General features: G+C 41.1%; 1 protein-coding gene across 3 annotated transcripts in view; it reads right to left on the bottom strand.

Moving 5' to 3' along the window:
* Positions 1-22,391, bottom strand: part of LOC132378580 (tRNA selenocysteine 1-associated protein 1-like) — a 46,357-nt gene that overhangs the window by 16,113 nt on the left and 7,853 nt on the right. Inside the window, exon 5 of one of the 3 annotated variants that reach the window (XM_059945612.1) lies at positions 2-133. The exons of 1 other annotated variant lie outside the window; for it this stretch is intronic. In XM_059945612.1, coding sequence (XP_059801595.1) covers positions 2-133 — 132 coding nt within the window. Of the gene's footprint in view, position 1; positions 5,614-22,391 lie in introns of those variants that run through there. One more of the 3 variants, XM_059945614.1, reaches the window with a different exon arrangement.

Below are 22,391 nucleotides of genomic sequence, written 5' to 3'. Positions count from 1 at the left end.
CCTTGAGTTTCCAGATGTGTCTGTAACCACTTTCCCACCTCTACAAGATGGATATTTCTTAACAAAGTAATCATACAGATGAAAATCATCAACTTCTGGAGAGAGGTCGCCCACAAATATGGAATATTCTTGGCTGTTGGGTAAGATACGCAGTAGTAAAACAGCAGCTGAAATTGAGGACTACAAAACCCCCACAAAACTTTGTATTCTAATATCCAGATTGTCAAAATGGTATGTTTCTTCAAAAGCTGTAAGTCCTGAAAAGTTAACACTATATCTGTAGTTTGTACTATGGTGCAGAGTATGTTTGTAGCTTGTATAGTATATATATTGTTTTTCATCATTTGTGAAATGTGGCCACCATTAGTAAGACTTAGCATTTATTACTGAACCTGAACTGCTCTTGAAAAAGTAGTGAATTGCCTCTCAAGATTGTATGGTTTGCCTGGTCAAGGTATTTCCACAATACGATTAATTGGGCAGCTCCAGGATTTTGACATTCAAAGCTGAAGGAACAATACATTTTAAAAGTTAACATTGGGGTGGCCTCGTGCATCTGTTACACTTGTCCTTCTCAGTGCTGTGGATTGGGGTGGTGGGGGTGTGCAGGCATACTTAATGCTGTAGGAGCAGCCTAGGCACGTTGTTACTGTGTGTCATATAACCATAATCTATCTGACTTGGAGCTGGATGGGTACCTATCAAGTTAACTGCTTTAGACAAGATGATATTGAATTGTACTCATCCAGTTATCATTCTCTATTCCTCTCCTGTGCTTTGCTTATGTTATGGAAATAGTCAGCATCTGATCTGATCCTGTGTCTGCAGTATTTATAGCTCTAATCCTGTTAAGCATTTGGTCAGAAGTGAGCCTTAGAATATTGCTTTTGAAGGTTTTGTGAAAGAAAAACATGTTAAGTGTTAAGGACCTCATTACTAGAAATGGTCATTGCCTGGATTTCTATTGATATAAATGATACTTTCCACTTTTCAGTCTGGGCTTGGTATGTATAGTTGGCACATACTGCTTCATAATGTATCAGTCACTCGAAGGCTTCCAGGCATTCTCATGAAATCTGTAACAATAAGTTGCTGAGAATGGAAGTAATTGTACAATCATTGATGAAGCAGCTTATGATTACAGTGCCAAAGAACACTACCCTAAGAAATGTTTGCAGCTATGTCCATGGGCTAGCATAACTGGTGTCCAATAATCACATCAAATTTTCTTTATTCTAAGTTGACACCAACCAGTAGAAGATTCTTGCCTGGTTTCCCTAGACTTTAATTTTACTTGTTTCCAGAGATGATTGGCCTCCAGTCTGGCACAGGATTTTCAGGCAAATAGTCAACAATTAAGTATGAACAATTAACTGAACTCCATTATTACAGCACAGACTACTTCTAGCCGTGAGCTGCTAACTGCATTATTAAGATTTTTGTATTTGCACTTGCAGATATCATGAAGTTGCTGTTAATTATGGTCAGTAAAAATGCTGAGAGCTTTGTTATGATTATTCTGCAATATTATGGATTTTTTTATTAAATGGTTAGTAAAAAGCACTGGCTTGAAACAAGAGATGTGTAGCTCAGCATAGATAAGGACATCAAATTCCTTGTCCTAATCGACTTCAGAGAATTAAATGTACTTGCCAAAATAGCAATTTAATAATTTCAAGTAATTTTATTGATATTAATGTTTATTTCAAACTCATCGAATTTGAACCTATTTCTCTAGGCTGTCTTCAGTTTCCATTGAGCACAGGCAGCGGAGGGGGACCCTGACAGAAATTTATATTAATTGGAATATGCTGTAAATTGCAGCAACCATTTTCCTCACAGCTGAGTATTGTGTGCATAGATTCAAGGTATGGATTTTAAGATTTAGAAGGAATCTGAAGAGGAACTTTTTCCAGCTGCATGTAGTTGTGATATGGGACACACTGCCCGAGTGGGTGGTGGAGGCAGAGACAAACAGGTAAAAAGTACCTATATGAGCACTCAAATTGTCAAGGCACAGTGTTTATGAATGGTTTTCTAGTTTGGGGATTAGTGTAGAAAGGTACTCTTGTTTGCACGGACTCGATGGGTCTATCACCTATCAATCTCTGGTTTTACCCATACCCCTCTTTCCTTTCCCCCCCCCCCACCAATTCGACTCCATCTGAATCATTTTCTTTTTCTATTCTTGTGTTTCTATCTATCACCCTCTGTCTCAGCATTCTCTCCTTGCCCTGCCCCTATCTTATCTGGTTCATTTACCAGCCTCTGTCCCAGAACTCCCTCTCACTTCTGTACATTGCCAGTTTCATTCTATACCCTCAAATCTGATGCAGGATCTTATCCAAAAATCATCATCCCTTTTTTCCCTACAGATGCTGCTTGAATCACTGAGTTCTTCCAGCAGCTTATCTTTTTGAATCACTGGTTATGATGTATTTAGATTTTCAGGCTTTATTTTAAAGTTCCAACATTGGAGGCTGATCAACAAGGTTAGAGTACGTAGAATTGTAGGTATTTTAATGGCTTTAATGCTATGTTTCCAAGTTTGCTGATGACACAAAACTAAGTAAAATTGTAAGTAGGTTGGTGGATGTACAGAGGGTCAAGGGGACATGGACAAGCCAGATGAGTTAACAGGACATGGCAGATGGAATAAAATGTGAGATCATCTACTTCAGGACCATGTCCTGTTACATAAGAAAAACTGTATTTTCTAAATATTCAAAGGGACCCAGATGTTCTTATACACTGATCACTGAGATCTAAAATCGAGGTGTACAAGTGATCAGGACAAGTGGTATGCCAGTCATTATTGGAAAATTCAAGTAATACAGTGAAAATATCTTCCTGCAATTATATGAGACTCCAGCAAAATCACGTGAAACATTGTGTCGAATTGATCTCTCCTATTAAAAGGTACAGTGGTGCTATAAAGTTTGTGAACCCTGAAGAATTCTCTCTATTTCTGCATAAATATGACTGAAAATGTGATCATATCTTCAAATGTCCTTGTAGTGTTCTCGCTCAGGTGTAAAAGAACTCTGAACTAAACACTGAGGTAAACCGTGGTCAATGAAGACAGGATCGCAGTAAGATTAACCGTTTACTGTTCACTGTTCTACATTAACATATGGTGAAAAGGCGTTGCTTCACTGATGTTTCTAGTGCGTAGAAAGAAAACTTTTCTTGCGCTGATCCTGCACATGTTAGCCCCCTCCTTCCCGTTTCTCCAAACCGGTATTTTCCCACAAGACGTGGCAAAACTGGGTGTGACGTCATCGCATGCTGCGATATATCACAGGATATATCACAGACAACGAATTTAATTTAAACAATCTTAACTTTAACTAAAAAATGATAACAACCGAATTACTAAAGCAAAATATTATAAACTAAACAAATGCCATAAGGGCAACACAGTCCTAAAACTAGATAAAGAGAACCCAAATAAATAACAAAAACATTATACTTGTTCATTTATTTATTCAGAAAAATGATCCAATATTACATGTATTTGAAAAGTATGTGAACCTCTGCAAAAGCTATTGGATTCGGGTATTCCAATCAATGAGATGAAATTGGAAGTGTGGGTTGTAGAGGTGCTCTGCCCTTTTTTAAAAAAAGACACACAAAATCAGGTTACTGACAGAGCCTGCTCTTCTCAAGAAAGATCTGGTTATGTGCACCATGCCTTTATCAAACCAACTTTCAGAGGACCTTAGAAGAAGAATTGTAGAGATATGAAGCTGGAAAAGGCTACAAACCTGAATGTTCATCAGTACACAGTAAGATAAATTATTTACAAATGGAAGAAACTCAGTACTGTTGCTACTCTCCCTAGAAGTGGGCATCCTGCAAAGGTCACACCAAGAGCACAACATAAAATGCTGAAGGAGGTGAAAAAGAACCCAAGGGTAATGGAAAAGACCTGCAGAAATCTCTAGAACTTGTGTCCATTATATAAAAAAAACACTGAACAAGAATGGTGTTCATGGGAAGTGTCTTCAGAGAAAACCACTGCTCTTTGAAAACAAAAATATTGCTTATCACAAATTTGCAAAAGGCCATCTGGATATTTTACAAAGCTTCTGGGACAATATCCTGTGGACAGATGAGATAGAAGTCGTACTTCTTGGCAGAAATACACATTGCTATGTTTGGAGTAAAAAGGGCACTGCACACCAACACCAAAACCTCATCCAGACAGTGAAGAACGGTGGAAGGAGCATAAGGCCGCTTTGCTGCCTCAGGACTTGGACAACTTGCAATTGTTAAGGAAAAAATGAATGAAAAATTGAATCAAGATGTTCAACAGAGGTAAGTCATGGTAGCAGACGGTCACCTGAAGTTTAAAGCAGTTGGATAATGTAACAAAACAATGATTCGGAAAGACGAGTAAATCAACAACAGAATGGTTAAGAAAATTTGTGTTTTGGAATGGCCAAGACCAAGTCCTGACCTTAATCCTATAGAAATGTTGTGCAAGGACCTGAAGCAAGCAGTTCATGCAAGGAACACCAACATCCCGGAGTTGAAGCAGTTTTGTAAGAAGGAATGGCCTAAAATTCCTCCAAGCCAACATGCAGGGCTGACTGATCAACAGTTATTGGAAATGTTTGGTTGAAGTTATTGCTGTATGGGGGGTGTGGGTGGTCACACCAGTTACTGGAAGCAAAAGTTCGCATACGTTTTCCAACCTATAAATGTAATATTAAATCATTTTCTCATAAATAAACAACCAATGTTTTTGTGTTATTTAATTAATTGGGTTCTCTTTATCTTGATTTAGGACTTCCATGAACATCTGATCACATTTTAGATCATATTTATGCAGAAATATAGAGAAAATTCTACAGAGTTCACAAAATCTCAAGCACCACTGTATAACTGCCAAAGACGGAATACATGTAAGATTCACAATGTTTCCTGGGATGATAGGTTTGCCACACAAGGAAGGTGAGTAGATGACGACAATATCCACTAGCATTCAGATGAATTTGAGAGGACAACAACCTTGTTGTGATTTTGAGGCTTGTGTGCCTTAATGACCTGGAGAGCTATGTTGGCTGGAGTCAAGGCTTTATGACTTGTCTTTTGAAAAGGTCAACCATTCCAAAATATCCAAAGGGTAGAGGCCAGACTGAGTGGTCCACCTGTCCTCCAAGTTCAAAGGTTCAACTTGGGGCTAACAACCATGACTGCAAAACAATATCATTACAGAATCAGCAGTGAAGAATCCTTCTATATCTGAGTGCGATGGTATTCCTGAATCTTAAGAGGAAGCTACTGCCATGATGAGGGAAGCCCTAATCACCACCAGAGATGGAGGATCTTCATTGCTGCCCTAAATGCCAGTGGTATAACAGGCAGCAAAAATAAAGTTAGAAGAATGAAAGGTGATCTCATGGAAATTCACAGTTCATAAACAGCTCTATTATAAATGCAGGGATCTTTCCGCTTGATCTTGCTGAAGTGACTAGAACCAGGTGTTAAAGTCTCAGTGTCAGGGATAGGCCATTTAGGACTGAGATATTACTTCATTTAGAAGATGGTGCTTATTTCAGAATTCTCCATCCTGGAGGGTTGTGGACCCTCAGTCACTGAGTTTATTTGATACAGAAGTGACAGATTCAAGCAATTTAGGGATAGCCAATGGCCAACTCCTAGTTTTAATGTTCATTACTTTTCTAACATTAAACCAAGTGATTTTGTTATGATTCATTTATATACCATATAACAATTACAGCACGGAAACAGGCCATTTTGGCCCTTCTAGTCCGTGCCAAACGTTTACTCTCACCTAATCCCACCTACCTGCACTCAGCCCATAACCTTCCATTCCTTTCCTGTCCATATACCTATCCAATTTTTTTTTAAATGATAAAATCGAACCTGCCTCTACCACTTCTGCTGGAAGCTCATTCCACACAGCTACCACTCTCTGAATAAAGAAGCTCCCCCTGGTGTTACTACTAAACTTTTGCCCTTTAATTCTCAACTCGTCCTCTTGTTTGAATCTCCCCTACTCTCAATGGAAAAACCCTATCCACGTCAACCCTACCTATCCCCCTCATAATTTTTAATACCTCTATCAAGTCCCCCCTCAACCTTCTACGCTCCAAAGAATAAAGACCTAACTTGTTCAACCTTTCTCTGTAACTTAGGTGCTGAAACCCAGGTAACATTCTAGTAAATCTCCTCTGTACTCTCTCTATTTTGTTGACATCTTTCCTATAATTCGGTGACCAGGACTGTATACAATACTCCAAATTCGGCCTTACCAATGCTTTGTACAATTTTAACATTTCATCCCAACTCCTATACTCAATGCTCTGATTTATAAAGGTCAGCATAACAAAAGCTTTCTTCACCACCCTTTCCCCATGAGATTCCACCTTCAGGGAACTGTGCACCATTATTCCTAGATCACTCTGTTCTACTGCATTCCTCAAATGTATACGCAGTACACATTTTCCTTTGAAGATACTCTGTCTATTTTTCCCCACATTCTGCAGGATTTGGAAATGAGTAAAATTGCTCAAATTCAAAGAACATGGTCTGCAAACCTGTCTGTCATTAAACATCAAGAAGTCAAAAGTGAAAAGCTTAATCTTCCAGAAGGGCAGAAGAAACAGAACTGGGAGATAAAATGGCTAATGTATGGAAGAAAAGCAACATCAGGTTAATCAAGAACATGCAAAATAAAGATGTTACCATGACAACAAAAACGAAAGCAGCATGAAGACTAGTTTTCTCTGTGATATTGTATTGTCATGAAGGACAGACTGCAAAAGGGAGCAGAAAAGGTAGACATGTTTGAAACGTATTGCAAAAGAAGTCTTCTGATGATCTCACTGCAATCAAGAAGTAATATGTTTAATCCAGGAACAAATAAAACCAGTTGTTCCCTTATAGGCTATAATTTAAGGAGACACTGACAGCTTGAAAGTGTGATGTTGGTACAGTAAATAATGGAATTGAAGCCATAATCATGCTTGATAGTGGAAAGAGGAAGTTATCAAATAAGTTCAAGTTTAATTATCATTCAACCATACAAATACAAATGAAGCTGCACATGTGCAGTTAAAATGAAAGTGTTCCTCCAGGGTTAAAGTGCAAAACAGTACATATAGTCATAAACACACACAACTTATACAGCCGCATGCAAAAGTTTGGGCACCCCTGGTTAAAATTTCTGTTTCTGTGAATATTTCAGTGAGTAGAAGATGAACTGAATTCCAAAAGTCATAATGTTAAAGATGAAACATTCTTTTCAACATTTTAAGCAAGATTAGTGTATTATTTTTGTTTTGTACAAATTTAGAGTGGGGAAAAAAAGGAAAGGAGCACCATGCAAAAGTTTGGGCACACCAAGAGACTTGAGCTCTCGGATAACATTTACTAAGGTCTCAGACCTTAATTAGCTTGTTAGGGCTATGGCTTGTTCACAGTCATCGTTAGGAAAGGCCAGATGATGCAAATTTCCAAGCTTTATAAATACCCTGACTCCTCAAACCTTGTCCCAACAATCAGCAGCCATGGGCTCCTCGAAGCAGCTGCCTAGCACTCTGAAAATTAAAATAAATGATGCCCACAAAGCAGAAGGCTATAAGAAGATAGCAAAGTGTTTTCAGCTAGCCATTTCCTCAGTTCGCAATGTAATTAAGAAATGGTAGTTAACAGGAATGGTGGAGGTCAAGTTGAGGTCTGGAAGACCAAGAAAACTTTCCGAGAGAACTCCTCAAGGATTGCTAGAAAGGCAAATCAAAACCCCATTTGACTGCAAAAGACCTTCAGGAAGATTTAGTAGACTCTGGAGTGGTGGTGCACTGTTCAACTGTGCAGTGACACCAGCACAATATGACCTTCATGGAAGAGTCATCAGAAGAAAACCTTTCCTGTGTCCTCAACACAAAATTCAGCATCAGAAGTTTGCAAATGAACATTTAAACAAGCCTGATGCATTTTGGAAACAAGTCCTGTGGACTGATGAAGTTAAAATAGAACTTTATGGCCTTAATGAGCAAAGGTATGTTTGGAGAAAAAGAACACCTCTCCAACTGTTAAGCATGGGTGGATCGATCATGCCTTTGGGCTTGTGTGGCAGCCAGTGGAACGGGGAACATTTCATTGGTCGAGGGAAGAATGAATTCAATTAAATACCAGCAAATTCTGGAAGCAAACATCACACTGTCTTTAAAAACAAAAATAGTAAAAAGCAAACTGAAGGTGAAAAGAGGATGGCTTCTACAACAGAATATTGATCCTAAACACACCTCAAAATCGAAAATGGACTACCTCAAGAGGCGCAAGCTCAAGGTTTTGCCATGGCCCTCACAGTCCCCCGACCTAAATATCATCGAAAATCTGTGGATAGACCTCAAAAGAGCAGTGCATGCAAGACGGCCCAAGAATCTCACAGAACAAGAAGCCTTTTGCAAGGAAGAATGGGCAAAAAATCCCCCAGACAAGAACTGAAAGACTCTTAGCTGGCTACAGAAAGCATTTACATACTTGCCAAAGTATGTAATACTTTGTGATACTTGCCAAATGGAGTGTTACTAAGTACTGACCATGCAGGGTGCCCAAACTTTTGCTTCAGGCCCTTTTCCTTTTTTGTTATTTTGAAACTGTAGAAGTTGGAAATAAAAAAGTAATCTTGCTTAAAATATTAAAGAAATGTGTCATCTTTAACTTCATGGCTTTTGGAAATCAGGTCATCTTTTACTCGCTTAACTATTCACAGTAACAGAAATTTTAACTACGGGTGCCCAAACTTTTTGCATGCCACTGTAGCTATGGCAGCACAGTCACAAAATATTAGCTTAGGTAACGTAGTGGCATTGCCTGAAGATTGATGGTGCATAGGATGCTGTTTCTGCAAGAACAAGAATATGGCAGTTCCTCATCTCGCACTGGTTCAGCAGTTGAAGGCGAATCAGCTTGTCTTGCATTAGTTCAGCCACAGGCAATCTAGCTTGTCTTCCCAGGAGTAAACACTGGAGAGCAGCACCGATGAGACTGGTCAGCCCCCAGCCCAGCTTGGATATTTCCAGCATGTTTCTTCCTGTCTGGTGCAACAGGCAATGCCGTGGTATGAGGGTCTGGTCTGTGTAATAACCAAGGCCATGCAGCTGCCCCGCTGTTGGTCTTGAGAATAAACTAATGAACAGGACTAAAAATGTCCAGCAGGGTCTTGCAATCACAAGAAAAACATTTAAGAGACACATCTGCACTGTGTGTTAGACCCAAAAAGGCCGCTGCGACCAAGTACTTCGCCATCTTACTGGAAGAAGTCCTTGAGTCATAGTGGTTAGATGAAAAGAAAGAACCATTTAAAATATCTCTGCAACAGCTCTGGATGCAGTTGATGCCAGGCCATCTAATTAATACTAGTTTGTGTGACTGATTACTAGTCTATAATTTACAAAGTAACTGGATTATTCTGCATCTCTGCTCATCCACTGTTTCCCAACCAGTACTCCAGCATAATGGAATTTTGGGGTTGGGGAAAACAAAATACAGATGAATGAAAAATGAATTAAAAATAATTTTGTGCACATATTGAAAGTATTGTGTGGTGTTACTATTCTGGTGTTCAGATGCAAGACACCACTCGCGCTACACACCTTGTAAGTGGTTAAAATTCAATTAATATCAAGTAGTTTTTGTGAGTAGTATTAAAGACATAACAATTAGTGGGTTTGATCATTACATCGTGAAAACTCCACCTAGCACACATTCTCCTTGTGACTGCGTGCATTTCCTCTGGGTGCTCTTGTATCCTCGCATAGTCCGAAAACATGCAGGTTGGTGGGTTATTTGGCCATTAACTTGAATGTAGTGTAATCACAACATATGGGTATTGAGGTAAGTGAAGATAGGTGCTTGATTGTTGACAAAGACATAGTGCTCCAAGGGCCCTTTTCCATGTTGTTTGACCATAAAACCCAGACAGGAAAAGAATTCCCACCATTCCTTCATGGCTGATTTATTATCCCTCTCAACCCCATTTTTTTGACTTCTTACCTTTGGCACCCTTACTAAACAAGAACCTCCAATTTAAATATACCCAATAATGTGGCTTCCACAGCCGCCTATGGTAATGAATAGCAAAAGGATAGTGAGGGATAAAATCGGTCCCTTAGAGAATCAGAGTGGACAGCTATGTGTGGAGCCAAAAGAGATGGGTGAGATTTTCAACAATTTCTTTTCTTCGGTATTCACTAAGGAGAAGGATATTGAATTGTGTAAGGTAAGGGAAACAAGTAGGGAAGTTATGGAAACTATGACGATTAAAGAGGAGGAAGTACTGTGCCTTTTAAGGAATATAAAAGTGGATAAATCTCTGGGTCCTGACAGGATATTCCCTAGGACCTTGAGGGAAGAGTTAGTGTAGAAATAGCAGGGGCTCTGACAGAAATATTTCAAATGTCATTAGAAACGGGGATGATGCCGGAGGATTGGATATTGCTCATGTGGTTCCATTGTTTAAAAAGTGTTCTAAGAGTAAACCTAGCAATTATAGTCCTGTCAGTTTGACATCAGTGCTGGGTAAATTAATGAAGAGTATTCTTAGAGATAGTATATATAATTATCTCGATAGACAGGGTGTGATTAGGAACAGTCAGCATGGATTTGTGCATGGAAGGTCATGTTTGACAAATATTATTGAATTTTTTGAAGAGGTTACGAGGAAAGTTGACAAGGGTAAAGCAGTGGATGTTGTCTATATGGACTTCAGTAAGGCCTTTGACAAGGTTCCACACGGAAGGTTAGTTAGGAAGGTTCAATCGTTAGGTATTAATATTGAAGTAGTAAAATGGATTCAACAGTGGCTAGATGGGAGATGCCAGAGAGTAGTGGTGGATAACTGTTTGTCAGGTTGGAGGCCGGTGACTAGTGGTGTGCCTCAGGGATCTGTACTGGGTCCAATGTTGTTTGTCATTTACATTAATGATCTGAATGATGGGGTGGTAAATTGGATTAGTAAGTATGCAGATGATACTAAGGTAGATGGTGTAGTGGATAATGAAATAGGTTTTCAAAGCTTGCAGAGAGATTTATGGCAGATGGAGTTTAATGCTGATAAGTGTGAGGTGCTACATTTTGGTAGGGATAATCCAAACAGGACATACATGGTAAATGGTAGGGCATTGAAGAATGCAGTAGAACAGAGTGATCTAGGAATAATGGTGCATAATTCCCTGAAGATGGAATCTCATGTGGATAGGGTGGTGAAGAAAGCTTTTGGTATGCTGGCCTTTATAAATCAGAGCATTGAGTATAGGAGTTGGGATGTAATGATAAAATTGTACAAGGCATTGTTAAGGCCTAATTTGGAGTATTGTGTACAGTTCTGGTCACTGAATTAACGGAAAGATGTCAACAAAATAGAGAGAGTACAAGGAAGATTTACTAGAATGTTACCTGGGTTTCAGCACCTAAGTTACAGGGAAAGGTTGGACAAGTTAGGTCTTTATTCTTTGGAGCATAGAATGTTGAGGGGGGACTTGATAGAGGTATTTAAAATTATGAGGGGCATAGATAGAGTTGAAGTTGAAACCTGTCAAATATTCAAAGGCCTAGATAGGATGGATGCGGAGAGGATGCTTTCTATGGTGCGAGAGTCTAGGACCAGAGAGCATAGCCTCAGAATAAAACATACTCTTAGATGGAAAATGGCTTTTTCCATTGAAAGTAGGGGAGATTCAAACAAGAGGACATGAGTTGAGAGTTAGGGGGCAAAAGTTTAAGGGTAACATGAGGGGGAATTTCTTTACTCAGAGAGTTGTAGCTGTGTGGAACGAGCTTCCAGTAGAAGTGGTAGAGGCAGGTTCGGTATTGTCATTTAAAGTAAAATTGGATAGGTATATGGATAGTAAAGGAATGGAGGGTTATGGGCTGAGTGCGGCCCAGTGGCTCTAAGTGAGAGTAAGCGTTCTGCACAGACTAGAAGGGCTGAGATGGCCTGTTTCCATGCTGTTTATACGGTTATATGAATTGCACAGATTCACCACAACCTGGCTAAAGAAATTCTTCCTCAGCCGTTCTAAGAGTACGTTTTATTCTGAGGCTATGCTCTCTGGTCCTAGACTCTCGCACCAAAGAAAGCATCCTCTCCACATCCACCCTATCTAGGCCTTTGAATATTTGACAGGTTTCAATGAGATCCTCCCTTATTCTTCTAAATTCCAAAGAGTACAGGCCCAGTGGCCATCAAATGCTCCTCATACATTAACCCTGATAGTGAGAGTATGACTATAAATGATCAGGCTTGAACATTGAGTTATTGAGGTATACAGCATAGAAACAAGCCCTTTGCCCCAACTAGTCCATGCAGACCAAGTTGTCTCAAAGTGCCCCTAGTTCTATTTGACTGCATTTGGCCAACTTCCAGTCAAGATGGCGCCTACATACAATGCTCCTTCGGTTGACATCTGCTGGATAGATCATGAACCATATTTCACTTCTTTTCCATTTGTTTTTCGGCTTGTGTGTCTTTCTGGAACTGATTTGCTGTTTGGAGATTGTTTGGGTGTTCCAGTGCTCTGTGGTGTCCGAGAGGATTCTGGGATGCAGCATGCCGGAACCTCATGGCAAGCAGGTTGCAAGCCAATGTTTGACTCTATTTTTGCTGATTAAAGCTCCAATTGCGTGCAGATTAAAGGACAAAGGAGATTGAAACATTGAGATGAATGCGGATGATGAGTGCCTTTTGATTGCTCTACTACTGGAGAGAGGAGAAAGAGGGGAGAGCCTGCTTCTGTGTCTGGAGAAGGTTACTCAGATTTTTTGCATTTTGGTTAAAGACTTGGACAATAGATTTTATTTCCAATCTTAGAGTTCCTTATATTTGTTTTTCATCTGATTTTTCTCGTTGTTTTGTGTGGGAGAGGAGGATTTAGGGTTGATGATCATGCTGCCTTTCTTTTTTTGGTTTCATGACTACCGGGGAAGAATTTCAGAGCTGTATACTTTGATAATAAATGAACCTTTGAGTTAGGGTTTTGCATTAAGAGGCTAATCTGACATGATGACGTTGTTAGGTAAGGAGTTTTAATGTGCTTTGATGTTTAGGTTTTGGAGTTCAATAAAATGTGTCATGGGTTTCCTTAAACATAAAATGTGTGTGGTGAACTACATATACCTGTCTGGACACGCCCCCTGCTGACTGCTCCTGTGGCTCCTCCCACAGACCCCTGTAAAAAGGCGATCAAGGCCTGAGCCCAGCCTCTCAGTCTCCAGGATGTAGTATGGTGGTCACTCACTGCTTGTTCCTTCTTCCAGTCAATAAAAGCTGATACCTCGCCTTACGTCTCAGAGAGAGTTATTGATGGTGTATCAATGTGTCACTTTATTTTGTTTACGTAAAACCTACATTGGTGACTCTGATGCTCTAGGACAATTCCGGAGTTACTGAATAAGTCGGCCAGCACAGTTGCTTTGAAGCTGGAGTTTGGGAGCAAAGTACTGTCGTTTGGCTCATAAAAGCTGAGGTCCAGTTTGCTCTATGAGAAATCTCCCTGGATGACACCAGATTTTACTATGTGGTAGCATCACTCAGTAATTCCACGGCTGTGAGTGTGGGGAGTCTGCTTGAACACCCGCCTGAAAATTATAAATACTGATCGCTGAAAACTCCCCTTTAACAGACTTTGGACAATCTCAGTCTGAGCGTGCCAAACAGTTGCTCTCCTTCCCCAGTCTTGGCGATGCAAGGCCTTTAGAGCAAATGGACCGTATACTGTTTTGCCTGGGAGATCATCCTTGTTTTATTTTTAAAGAACTCTTCATGCAGCAAATGCCTGATAATGCACCCGTGAATGTCTATAGAGCTTGCTAGGATGGCTGATAGTCTACACTCAGCTGGGAGGTGGTGCATCATTCTTCCTCCTTTCAACCTCAATAAGCCCAGTCAGCAAGGCCCCGAACATAAGGATGCCTGTGGCTGTGAAACTGACAACACCAGGCCTGTGTTTTTATCATGCTCACCTAGTGTAGGAACACTAGGAAGTGCTGCTGGCCTTTCAATTTCGACAGTTCCAGTGCATCAGAACATCAGAGGTCTGTGAACACAGTGGGTTGCAGCTGCCAGGGTTGTCTACTATACTTCATGGACACACTTTCAGGATGACACTACTTGTGTGGCACAGGTGCTCAGGTGAGTGTGCTGCTGGCATTGCCAATTGATGAGAAGGCAAACAGTAACAAAACCTCACTGGATGCCACCAATGGCAGCAGAATCCAGACCCAAGAGACATGACAGAATTGCTCACTTCAATACACATGGGATCGTCCTGGCTAAAGTAGCTAGACCTTTGCTTGGAGCAGATTTACTGTGCGCCCAAGGATTATTAGTCGATCTTAAGAACTGATGGCTTGTGGATGTCAAGGACTTTGGGTCGTTACCCTGCTCCCCCAGTAAGCTCCCCACAACAACTGAAGCACATGCACCATCACATGTGAGTTGACTCGACTGCTGGGCAAATTTCCAGATCTCACCAAACCCAAGTTCTCCATTACAGTCACAAAACATGGGGTCGAACACTACATTCCCACAAATGGCATACCAGCCCATGCCCATGTGTGGAGACTGGACCCAGGAAACCTGGCAACAGCAAAGGCTGAGTTTGCCAACATGGGAAAAACTCAGCATTCTACACAAAATACCCCTTGGGCTTAACCACTCCATATGGTCCCTAAATCGACTTGTCATTGCCACCCATGTGGTGATTACCAACGCATTAACAAGGCCATCATCCCCTATTGTTACCCAGTCCCACATATTCAAGACTTTTCAGCTCGTTTAGCCGGAAAGTTAACTTTTTCCAAAGTTAGGGGATCTAGTTAGGGGATACAGTACCCTCAGGTGTCTGTGTGCTCGGAGGTCATTCCCAAAACAGCCGTGATAACCCCATTTGGCCTTTTTGAGTTTCTGCACATGCTGTTTGGGCTGAAAAATACATCCAACTTTCAAACAGCTGATGGACTCTGTATTAAAAGTCTTTGATTTTCTTTGTTTACCAGGATGTGAACACGTGTCTCATCTCGGCGCAATTTTCGAGCACTTAGACCAACATGGGTTGATTATTAACCCTGCTAAATGCCACTTTGGGTTGTCAACCATTGACTTTCTTAGCCATCGCATCCCCACAGAAGGTGCAAAACCCCTCTCATCAAAGGTAGCGGCATTTATGGGCTTCCCACCACCTTACACTACTAAAAAAACTACAGGAGTTTTGAGGCATGGTGAATTTCTATCACCATTCAATCTGCAAGCTGCACTCCCTGTATAGTGTGCTTAAAGGCAATGCCCCTAACCAAGTGCTTGACTGGACAGCAGACATGACCAGGACATTTGATGGTGCCAAATGAGCTCTCTCAAACACCACCCTACATTGGGGGGCACACCTGCTGCCCAATGCACCTATAGCCATCACTACTGACGCCTCAGACTGTGCATGAACAGTTGGTCAAAGACATGTGGCAGCCACTTGCCTTCTTCAGTTGGTAGGTCCATTCCCCCCCCCCCCCCCAACCAAAGTACAGCACGTTTAATTGTAAACCTCTCCATCTTTATGTGGCTGTCATTTTCATTTTCTTCTACAGGATCACCATTTCACAGCCTTCATTGACCACAAACTACTTGTGCACATGATGGCCAAAATATCAGACCCTTGTTCTGCATAGTAGCAACATCACCTGGCCTATGAATCTGCGTTGACAAAGGATATACAATGTATCAAAGGGGAAAAATAATGTCGTGGCTGATTGCCTCTCACGGCTAACCATTGAGACACAGAGGAGTTGACTGCCAGCATAGCAGTCGATCAAGTTACTGACCTAGAGGTCCAGGCTTACAGACTAGTAGTCATGGGCCTGCGGTTGGCTAACATTAATTTCAGGGAAGTTGAGGTTTCTCTCCTGTGCAACGTCTCAACCGGGTGCTGTGCCTGCAAACTGGAGAAAAACCATGTTCAATTCTATACAGGTGTCCCCCGTTTTTCGAACGTTTGCTTTACGTCAACTTGTTACAAAAGACCTACATCATTTACCTATTTTCAGAACAGAAGGTATTTTCACTGTTACGAAAAAAGTCAGCCAAGCTCCTCCCCCAGAACTGCAATCTGTCTGGCATTGCTTAAACACGTGCCTGTGATCATCTGTGCTTTATATCGATTTATTCTGTACATCCGTTAGCAAGGTGAGTTCTAAGGTAACGGAAAAGCCTAAAAGAGCACGTAAGGGTGTTACACTTAGCATAAAACTAGACATAATTAAGTGTTTCGATTGTGGTGAACAAAGTAAGGACATAGTGAGTTTGTGGATGATGACGAAAATGATGTTGAAGAGGTTTTGCCATCCCATGATCAAGAACTGAGAGATGAAGAGCTAATAACGAGGAAAGGATAACAATTGAAACCAAACGCAGTAGCGAACGGCCGGAAAGTGAAATCGTCCAGGAACTGAACATGAGGAAATTGTGTGAGATTTTCGCTGTGATTGACAACACTGCAATGATTGCAAAAAAGTATGACTTTAATTTTGAAAGGGTACGTAGGTTTAGGGCATACTTGCAGGATGGTTTGAGTGCTTACAAAGAACTGTATGATAGAAAAATGCGCGAGGCTAAGCAGTCAAGCATACTGTAGTTTTTCAAGCCTTCCACATCAGACATGAGCCAGGCAGAACCTTTGGAAATGAACCTTCGACATTGAGCCAGGCAGACATAGAAGAAGGTGACCTGCCTGCCCTGATGGAAACAGCCGACGATGAGATGACACCCCAGTCTCCTCTACCTCTCACCACCCCAACCTCGACAACTGAGCCGAACACACCATCATCAGTGTGCTCACTGTCTTCCCGTTCCGGTAAGTGAAACTACACTGTACATACATTATTTCTACTTTATACAGGCTGTGTATTTTTATGTGTTATTTAGTTGCTTCATAGTTAAAGGTTACTGGAAAGAGAGCTTCTGCTGGGAGCGCTTGCACCGAGTGTTTCTGCCGAGAGCGCTTGTGTGAGATTTTCACTGCGGTGGACAGTGCTGCAATAATTGTAGAAAAGTATTCCTACATTATTTAGGCTGTGTATTTATCAGATCATTCCTGCTTTTACTATATGTTACTGTTATTTTAGGTTTTATGTATTACTTGGCATGATTTGTTAGGTTATTTTTTGGGTCTGCAAACGCTCACAAATTTTTCTCATATAAATAAATGTTAATTGTCTCTTCACTTTACGACATTCCGGCTTACGATCCGTTTCATAAGAACGCTCTACCTTTGAATAGTGGAGGAAACCTGTACATGATAGGATCTATGCGCATTTAGAGAATCATGGTCTGATCAGGGACAGTCAGCATGGCTTTGTGAAGGGCAGATCGTGCCTAACAAGCCTGATAGAGTTCTTTGAGGAGGTGACCAGGCATACAGATGAGGGTAGTGCAGTGGATGTGATCTAAATGGATTTTAGTAAGGCATTTGACAAGGTTCCACATGGTAGACTTATTCAGAAAGTCAGAAGGCATGGGATCCAGGGAAGTTTGGCCAGGTGGATTCAGAATTGGCTTGCCTGCAGAAGGCAGAGGGTCGTGGTGGAGGGAATACATTCAGATTGGAGGGTTGTGACTAGTGATGTCCCACAAGGATCTGTTCTGGGACCTCTACTTGTTGTGATTTTTATTAACGACCTGGATGTGGGGGTAGAAGGGTGGGTTGGCAAGTCTGCAGACGACATAAAGGTTGGTGGTGTTGTAGATAGTGTAGAGGATTGTCGAAGATTGCAGAGAGACATTGATAGGATGCAGAAGTGGGCTGAGAAGTGGCAGATGGAGTTCAACCCGGAGAAGTGTGAGATGGTACACTTTGGAAGGACAAACTCCAAGGCAGAATACAAAGTAAATGGCAGGATTCTTGGTATTGTGAAGGAGCAGAGGGATCTGGGGGTATATATCCACAGATCCCTGAAAGTTGCCTCACAGGTAGATAGGGTAGTTAAGAAAGCTTATGGGGTGTTAGCTTTCATAAGTTGAGGGATAGATTAAGAGACGTGATGTAATGATGCAGCTCTATAAAACTCTAGTTAGGCCACACTTGCAGTACTGTGTCCAGTTCTGGTCGCCTCACTATAGGAAGGATGTGGAAGCATTGGAACGGGTACAGAGGAGATTTACCAGGATGCCGCCTGGTTTAGAGAGTATGGATTATGATCAGAGATTAAGGGAGATAGGGCTTTTCTCTTTGGAGAGGATGAGAGGAGACATGATAGAGGTGTACAAGTTATTAAGAGGAATTGACAGAGTGGACAGCCAGTGCCTCTTCCCCAGGTCACCACTGCTCAGTACAAGAGGACATGATTTTAAGGTAAGGAGAGGGAAGTTCAAGGGGGATATTAGAGGAAGGTTTTTCACTCAGAGAGTGGTTGGTACAAGGAATGCACTGCCTGAGTCAGTGGTGGAGGCAGATACACTAGTGATGTTTAAGAGACTACTAGACAGGTATATGGAGGAATTTAAGGTGGGGGGGGGGTATATGGGAGGCAGGGTTTGAGGGTCGGCACAACATTGTGGGCTGAAGGGCCTGTAATGTGCTGTACTATTCTATGTTCTTTGGCATCTCACATCCAGGCTGGAATGCCTCACAGAAAATGGTTGCAGTAATGGTCAAACAAGAGAAAATCTGCACATGCTGGAAATCCAAGCAAATCACACAAAATGCTGAAGGAACGCAGCAAGCAAGGCCAGCATCTACGGAAAAAATGTAGTCGACGTTTTGGGCTGAGTTCCTTCAGCACTAAAGTTTGTTTGGCATAGACTCAGAAAGGATGTGCATGATTGGACTGCAGCTTGCGTAGAGTGCCAATGGGCAAAACTTAACTGTCATGTTCAGGTGCCATTGGCACCTTTTGAGGTCCCTGACAGATGGTTTTACCATGTCAATGTGGACCTCGTTGGTCCTCTTCCTCCCTCCCATGGTTTACCATGATGGACCGTCTCACCAGGTGGCAGAAGTCGTCCCTCTAGCATCCACATGGCTCGGCATCCAGGAGTACCTGGGTTGCTCATCTGGTATTTCCTCTGGCCGCAATCCCCAAATCATTTCCGACTTGTGAAGGCTTAGAACTTCAGTGTTAGGCTACATCACACCACACCTGAAATCCAATGGCCTATGCAAGCAGTTTCACCACTCCTTAAAGGCTGCTCTGATGACTTGCCTGATCAATCATCCTCTCCCATGGGTCCTGCTCCAAGAGGACCTATGGTCATCTGCGGCGGAGTTGGTATACAGGGAGGTATTACGAGTGCCAGGTGATTTCATTGCTGCTACCACAGCCTCTCAACAGTGTTCCACCTTCCTCAGTAAATCCAATTCCTTTTCACCTATTCCTGCCTCCCATCATTGCGTACAGCACTCTTGGGATCCTGTTGACCTACATTCTGCCTCATTTGTTTTTGTCTGCCATGATGCAAACCAATATCCCCTTTGGCCCTCTTACTTTATCCATTCTGTGTTTTGGAACAGGGAGAAAAGACTTTTAACATAGATAAGAGAGGTAAACCTGAACGTATTTTGGTAGATCACCCTAAACCGGCCCACCAAGATTTAGAGTCACAACATGACTGTGAACGTGTCAACACACCTTTGGAACACAGGACCCGAGCTGGACCCCAGGCACAATCACAATGCTGGTTTTAGTAAATTCTGGGGGCGGGAGCTGCTTAGGGTAACGTAATTGGTGGAAATGTACATAATCCATAACCACCAACATTGAGTTGGAGTTTTGCTTTAAGAGGCTGGTCTGATGTGATAATGTTGCTAGGTATGGATTTTTGGCATGCTTTGGTGTGGTTTTGTTAAACATAAAACACCTCATTTTGTTTTATTTGCATAAAACTACAATGGTAACTGACCCAGTCACTTCCTCTGGCAGCTCAATCCACACAGATATAACTTTTTTTTTAAAAAAGCCCCTCAAGTTCCTATCAAGTGCTGTCCCTGTGGTTCCTCATTCCCAATGCTGGGAAAAAGAGTAAATGCATTCATGTTCTCTGGTCCTCAATCGTTCAGAGTCACTTAAGGAACAAAGAGCTGGTCTGTGCAATCTCTCCATTTAACTGAGACCCTTGAGTCCCAGCAACGTCATGTAAATCTTCCCTACAGTGATTTCTGAACACAATAATCCAAGTGTGGGCTCACTAGCGTCCTGTGGAACCATATCATGACTTCCAACATCTATACTCAATGCCCTAACTCATGAAGGTCCGAGAGTCACAAAGGTGTACAGCGCGTGGCATTTGCCTACATTTAGCCCATATCCCTCTAAACCCAGAGTTTACAAACATTTTTATGCCATGGACCCCTACCATTAGTCAAGTTAAGAAAATAAATAAATGTTTAAAAATACAAGACTCCTAAATGCCCATATCCACTGGAATTGATGAAATTGAGCTCAAGTATACAAAGTCAAAAGGATAAGCTGCCACATCTGCAAATTATTTGCATGCTAAGTTTTCATTTCTGCAAACCAAGTTGTTTTCTCTGTTAGGGGAGAAACCTGCATGATATGTCATGGTATTAAGTACGATGAAATGGCAAAATGTAATCAAACATTCATCTCTGGCCAATGACGATATTTTCTCCCAAATGTTTGAATGATCAAAATGAATACCAGGTGCAAATGATAAAGATGGTGTGATCATGTCTGAGAGAGCTGCAGCAATGCTTATAAGTTGCTTAATTTGTTGTAAAGAGAAAAATAAATTAATGTACTGTCACTGAAAATTTGATTTGATCAGAGTGTAAAGAGATACTAAAAGTAATTTTAGACTCAATGCAGTTAATGAAATTTCAGAGGTTTTCCTTTCAAATAATATAGATTACTACGTTGACACATTCAGTTATTACAAACATTTGGGGGGAAAACGACATTTAGCAGAAAAATTGTTTTGCAGGTTGAGTCCACATCGATGTTCTCAAGGCTGAAAGGGTAGCATTAGGAATAATGATAAACATTTTTAAAACTTTTTAAAATAACTTCCAGGCAGCATAACTGGAGGGGCAACATTTAGGGTTAAGTTTCACATTGAGGAGGAAGAACCATCATACCTCCATAATGGGGAATGAGCTTTTATTTTGTTACATATTGGGTTAAACAAGAAAGCCCGGATGAGCAGGTGATCTACACCAGGAAGTACAGTGGATTCTGATTAATTGGACCAGCTGCTTATATGGAGCAGCTCTTAAAGAACCAAAACTAATTGAGAAACTAGCCTGGATTCTCTTTGCTTAATTGGGACACTATGCCACTTAATTGGGATGGGAAACTGTTGCTGAACATTTTCGAACCAGCGTCAGCCAAGTGCACTTGCATAGCCCATGGGACATTACACCGTGCTTAGAATGAGCAGTTTTTAAATAGCATCAGCTGCTTGTTTATCTTCAAAAAGCAGCAATTTTTGTCACTGATTGTTTACAAGAAATAAGCAACAAGTTAATTCAAAACTGTTTTGCTCACTGAGATTTGAAGCATTCAGGCTTGGAGATGCTAGAAGCAGCTGGGAGTGAAAATGAAATGATTTTATTACTTCAGTGAGTTAGGAACTATTAAGAATTTGAAGGTATTGACAATAATCTTGAATGCTATAATACATTGAAGATTTGAAAAATGCAATTATCGGTAACATTGTTTGAAGGCAAGCTATTATCTGCACAAGGTGTCTGCGCTGATTTTGTTTATTTACAGGCAAATGAACGTAACACGGATAAATTCCTCTGTCAATAAGTATTAATAACTAACACGCAGTTGTATAGTACCATAGTAGTATTGGCAGAGTTTGAATTTGTTCTGTATTTCATTTGAATACATACTTTGTAACTCAATTTGACTTTTTTACACCTCTAACAATTTCCATGAAACTGCTAAGTGCGGCAGCTGCTTAATTGGGTCAAAATGTATTGATCCTGAAGTGCCCCAAATTAGCTAGAATTTGCAACCCAAATAATGGTGGAAGAGCTCTGCCCATTAGATGAAGTAATACTAAATGAATAAGGGAAGCATGGGCCCTAGAATCAGTTTTACTTACTGAAAGGGGAATATCCATGTTTTATTCCTAAGTAGAATTCTGCTCCTGTGTCTTATGGATTGGATGTGCATATGAAGTACATTAGTTTTACTATGGGAAAACTTCTATTACATTTGTGTGAGTTGAAAGAAGTAAGTCATTGATGTAACAAGGTTTCCCATGTGATTAATATAAACTGGTATCTGAATGATACAAATATAACAGTACAAGAAAACAAATACTCTCACCAACACACTGGGGGTGGCATTGTGATTAGCAGAACGCTTTACAGTATCAGCAACCCGTGTTCAGTTCCTGC

Source organism: Hypanus sabinus, chromosome 20, assembly GCF_030144855.1.
Source record: "Hypanus sabinus isolate sHypSab1 chromosome 20, sHypSab1.hap1, whole genome shotgun sequence".
Classification (NCBI taxonomy): domain Eukaryota; kingdom Metazoa; phylum Chordata; class Chondrichthyes; order Myliobatiformes; family Dasyatidae; genus Hypanus; species Hypanus sabinus.
The sequence above is the reverse complement of the archived record's forward strand: the minus strand, read 5'-3'. Positions and strand labels throughout refer to the sequence as shown.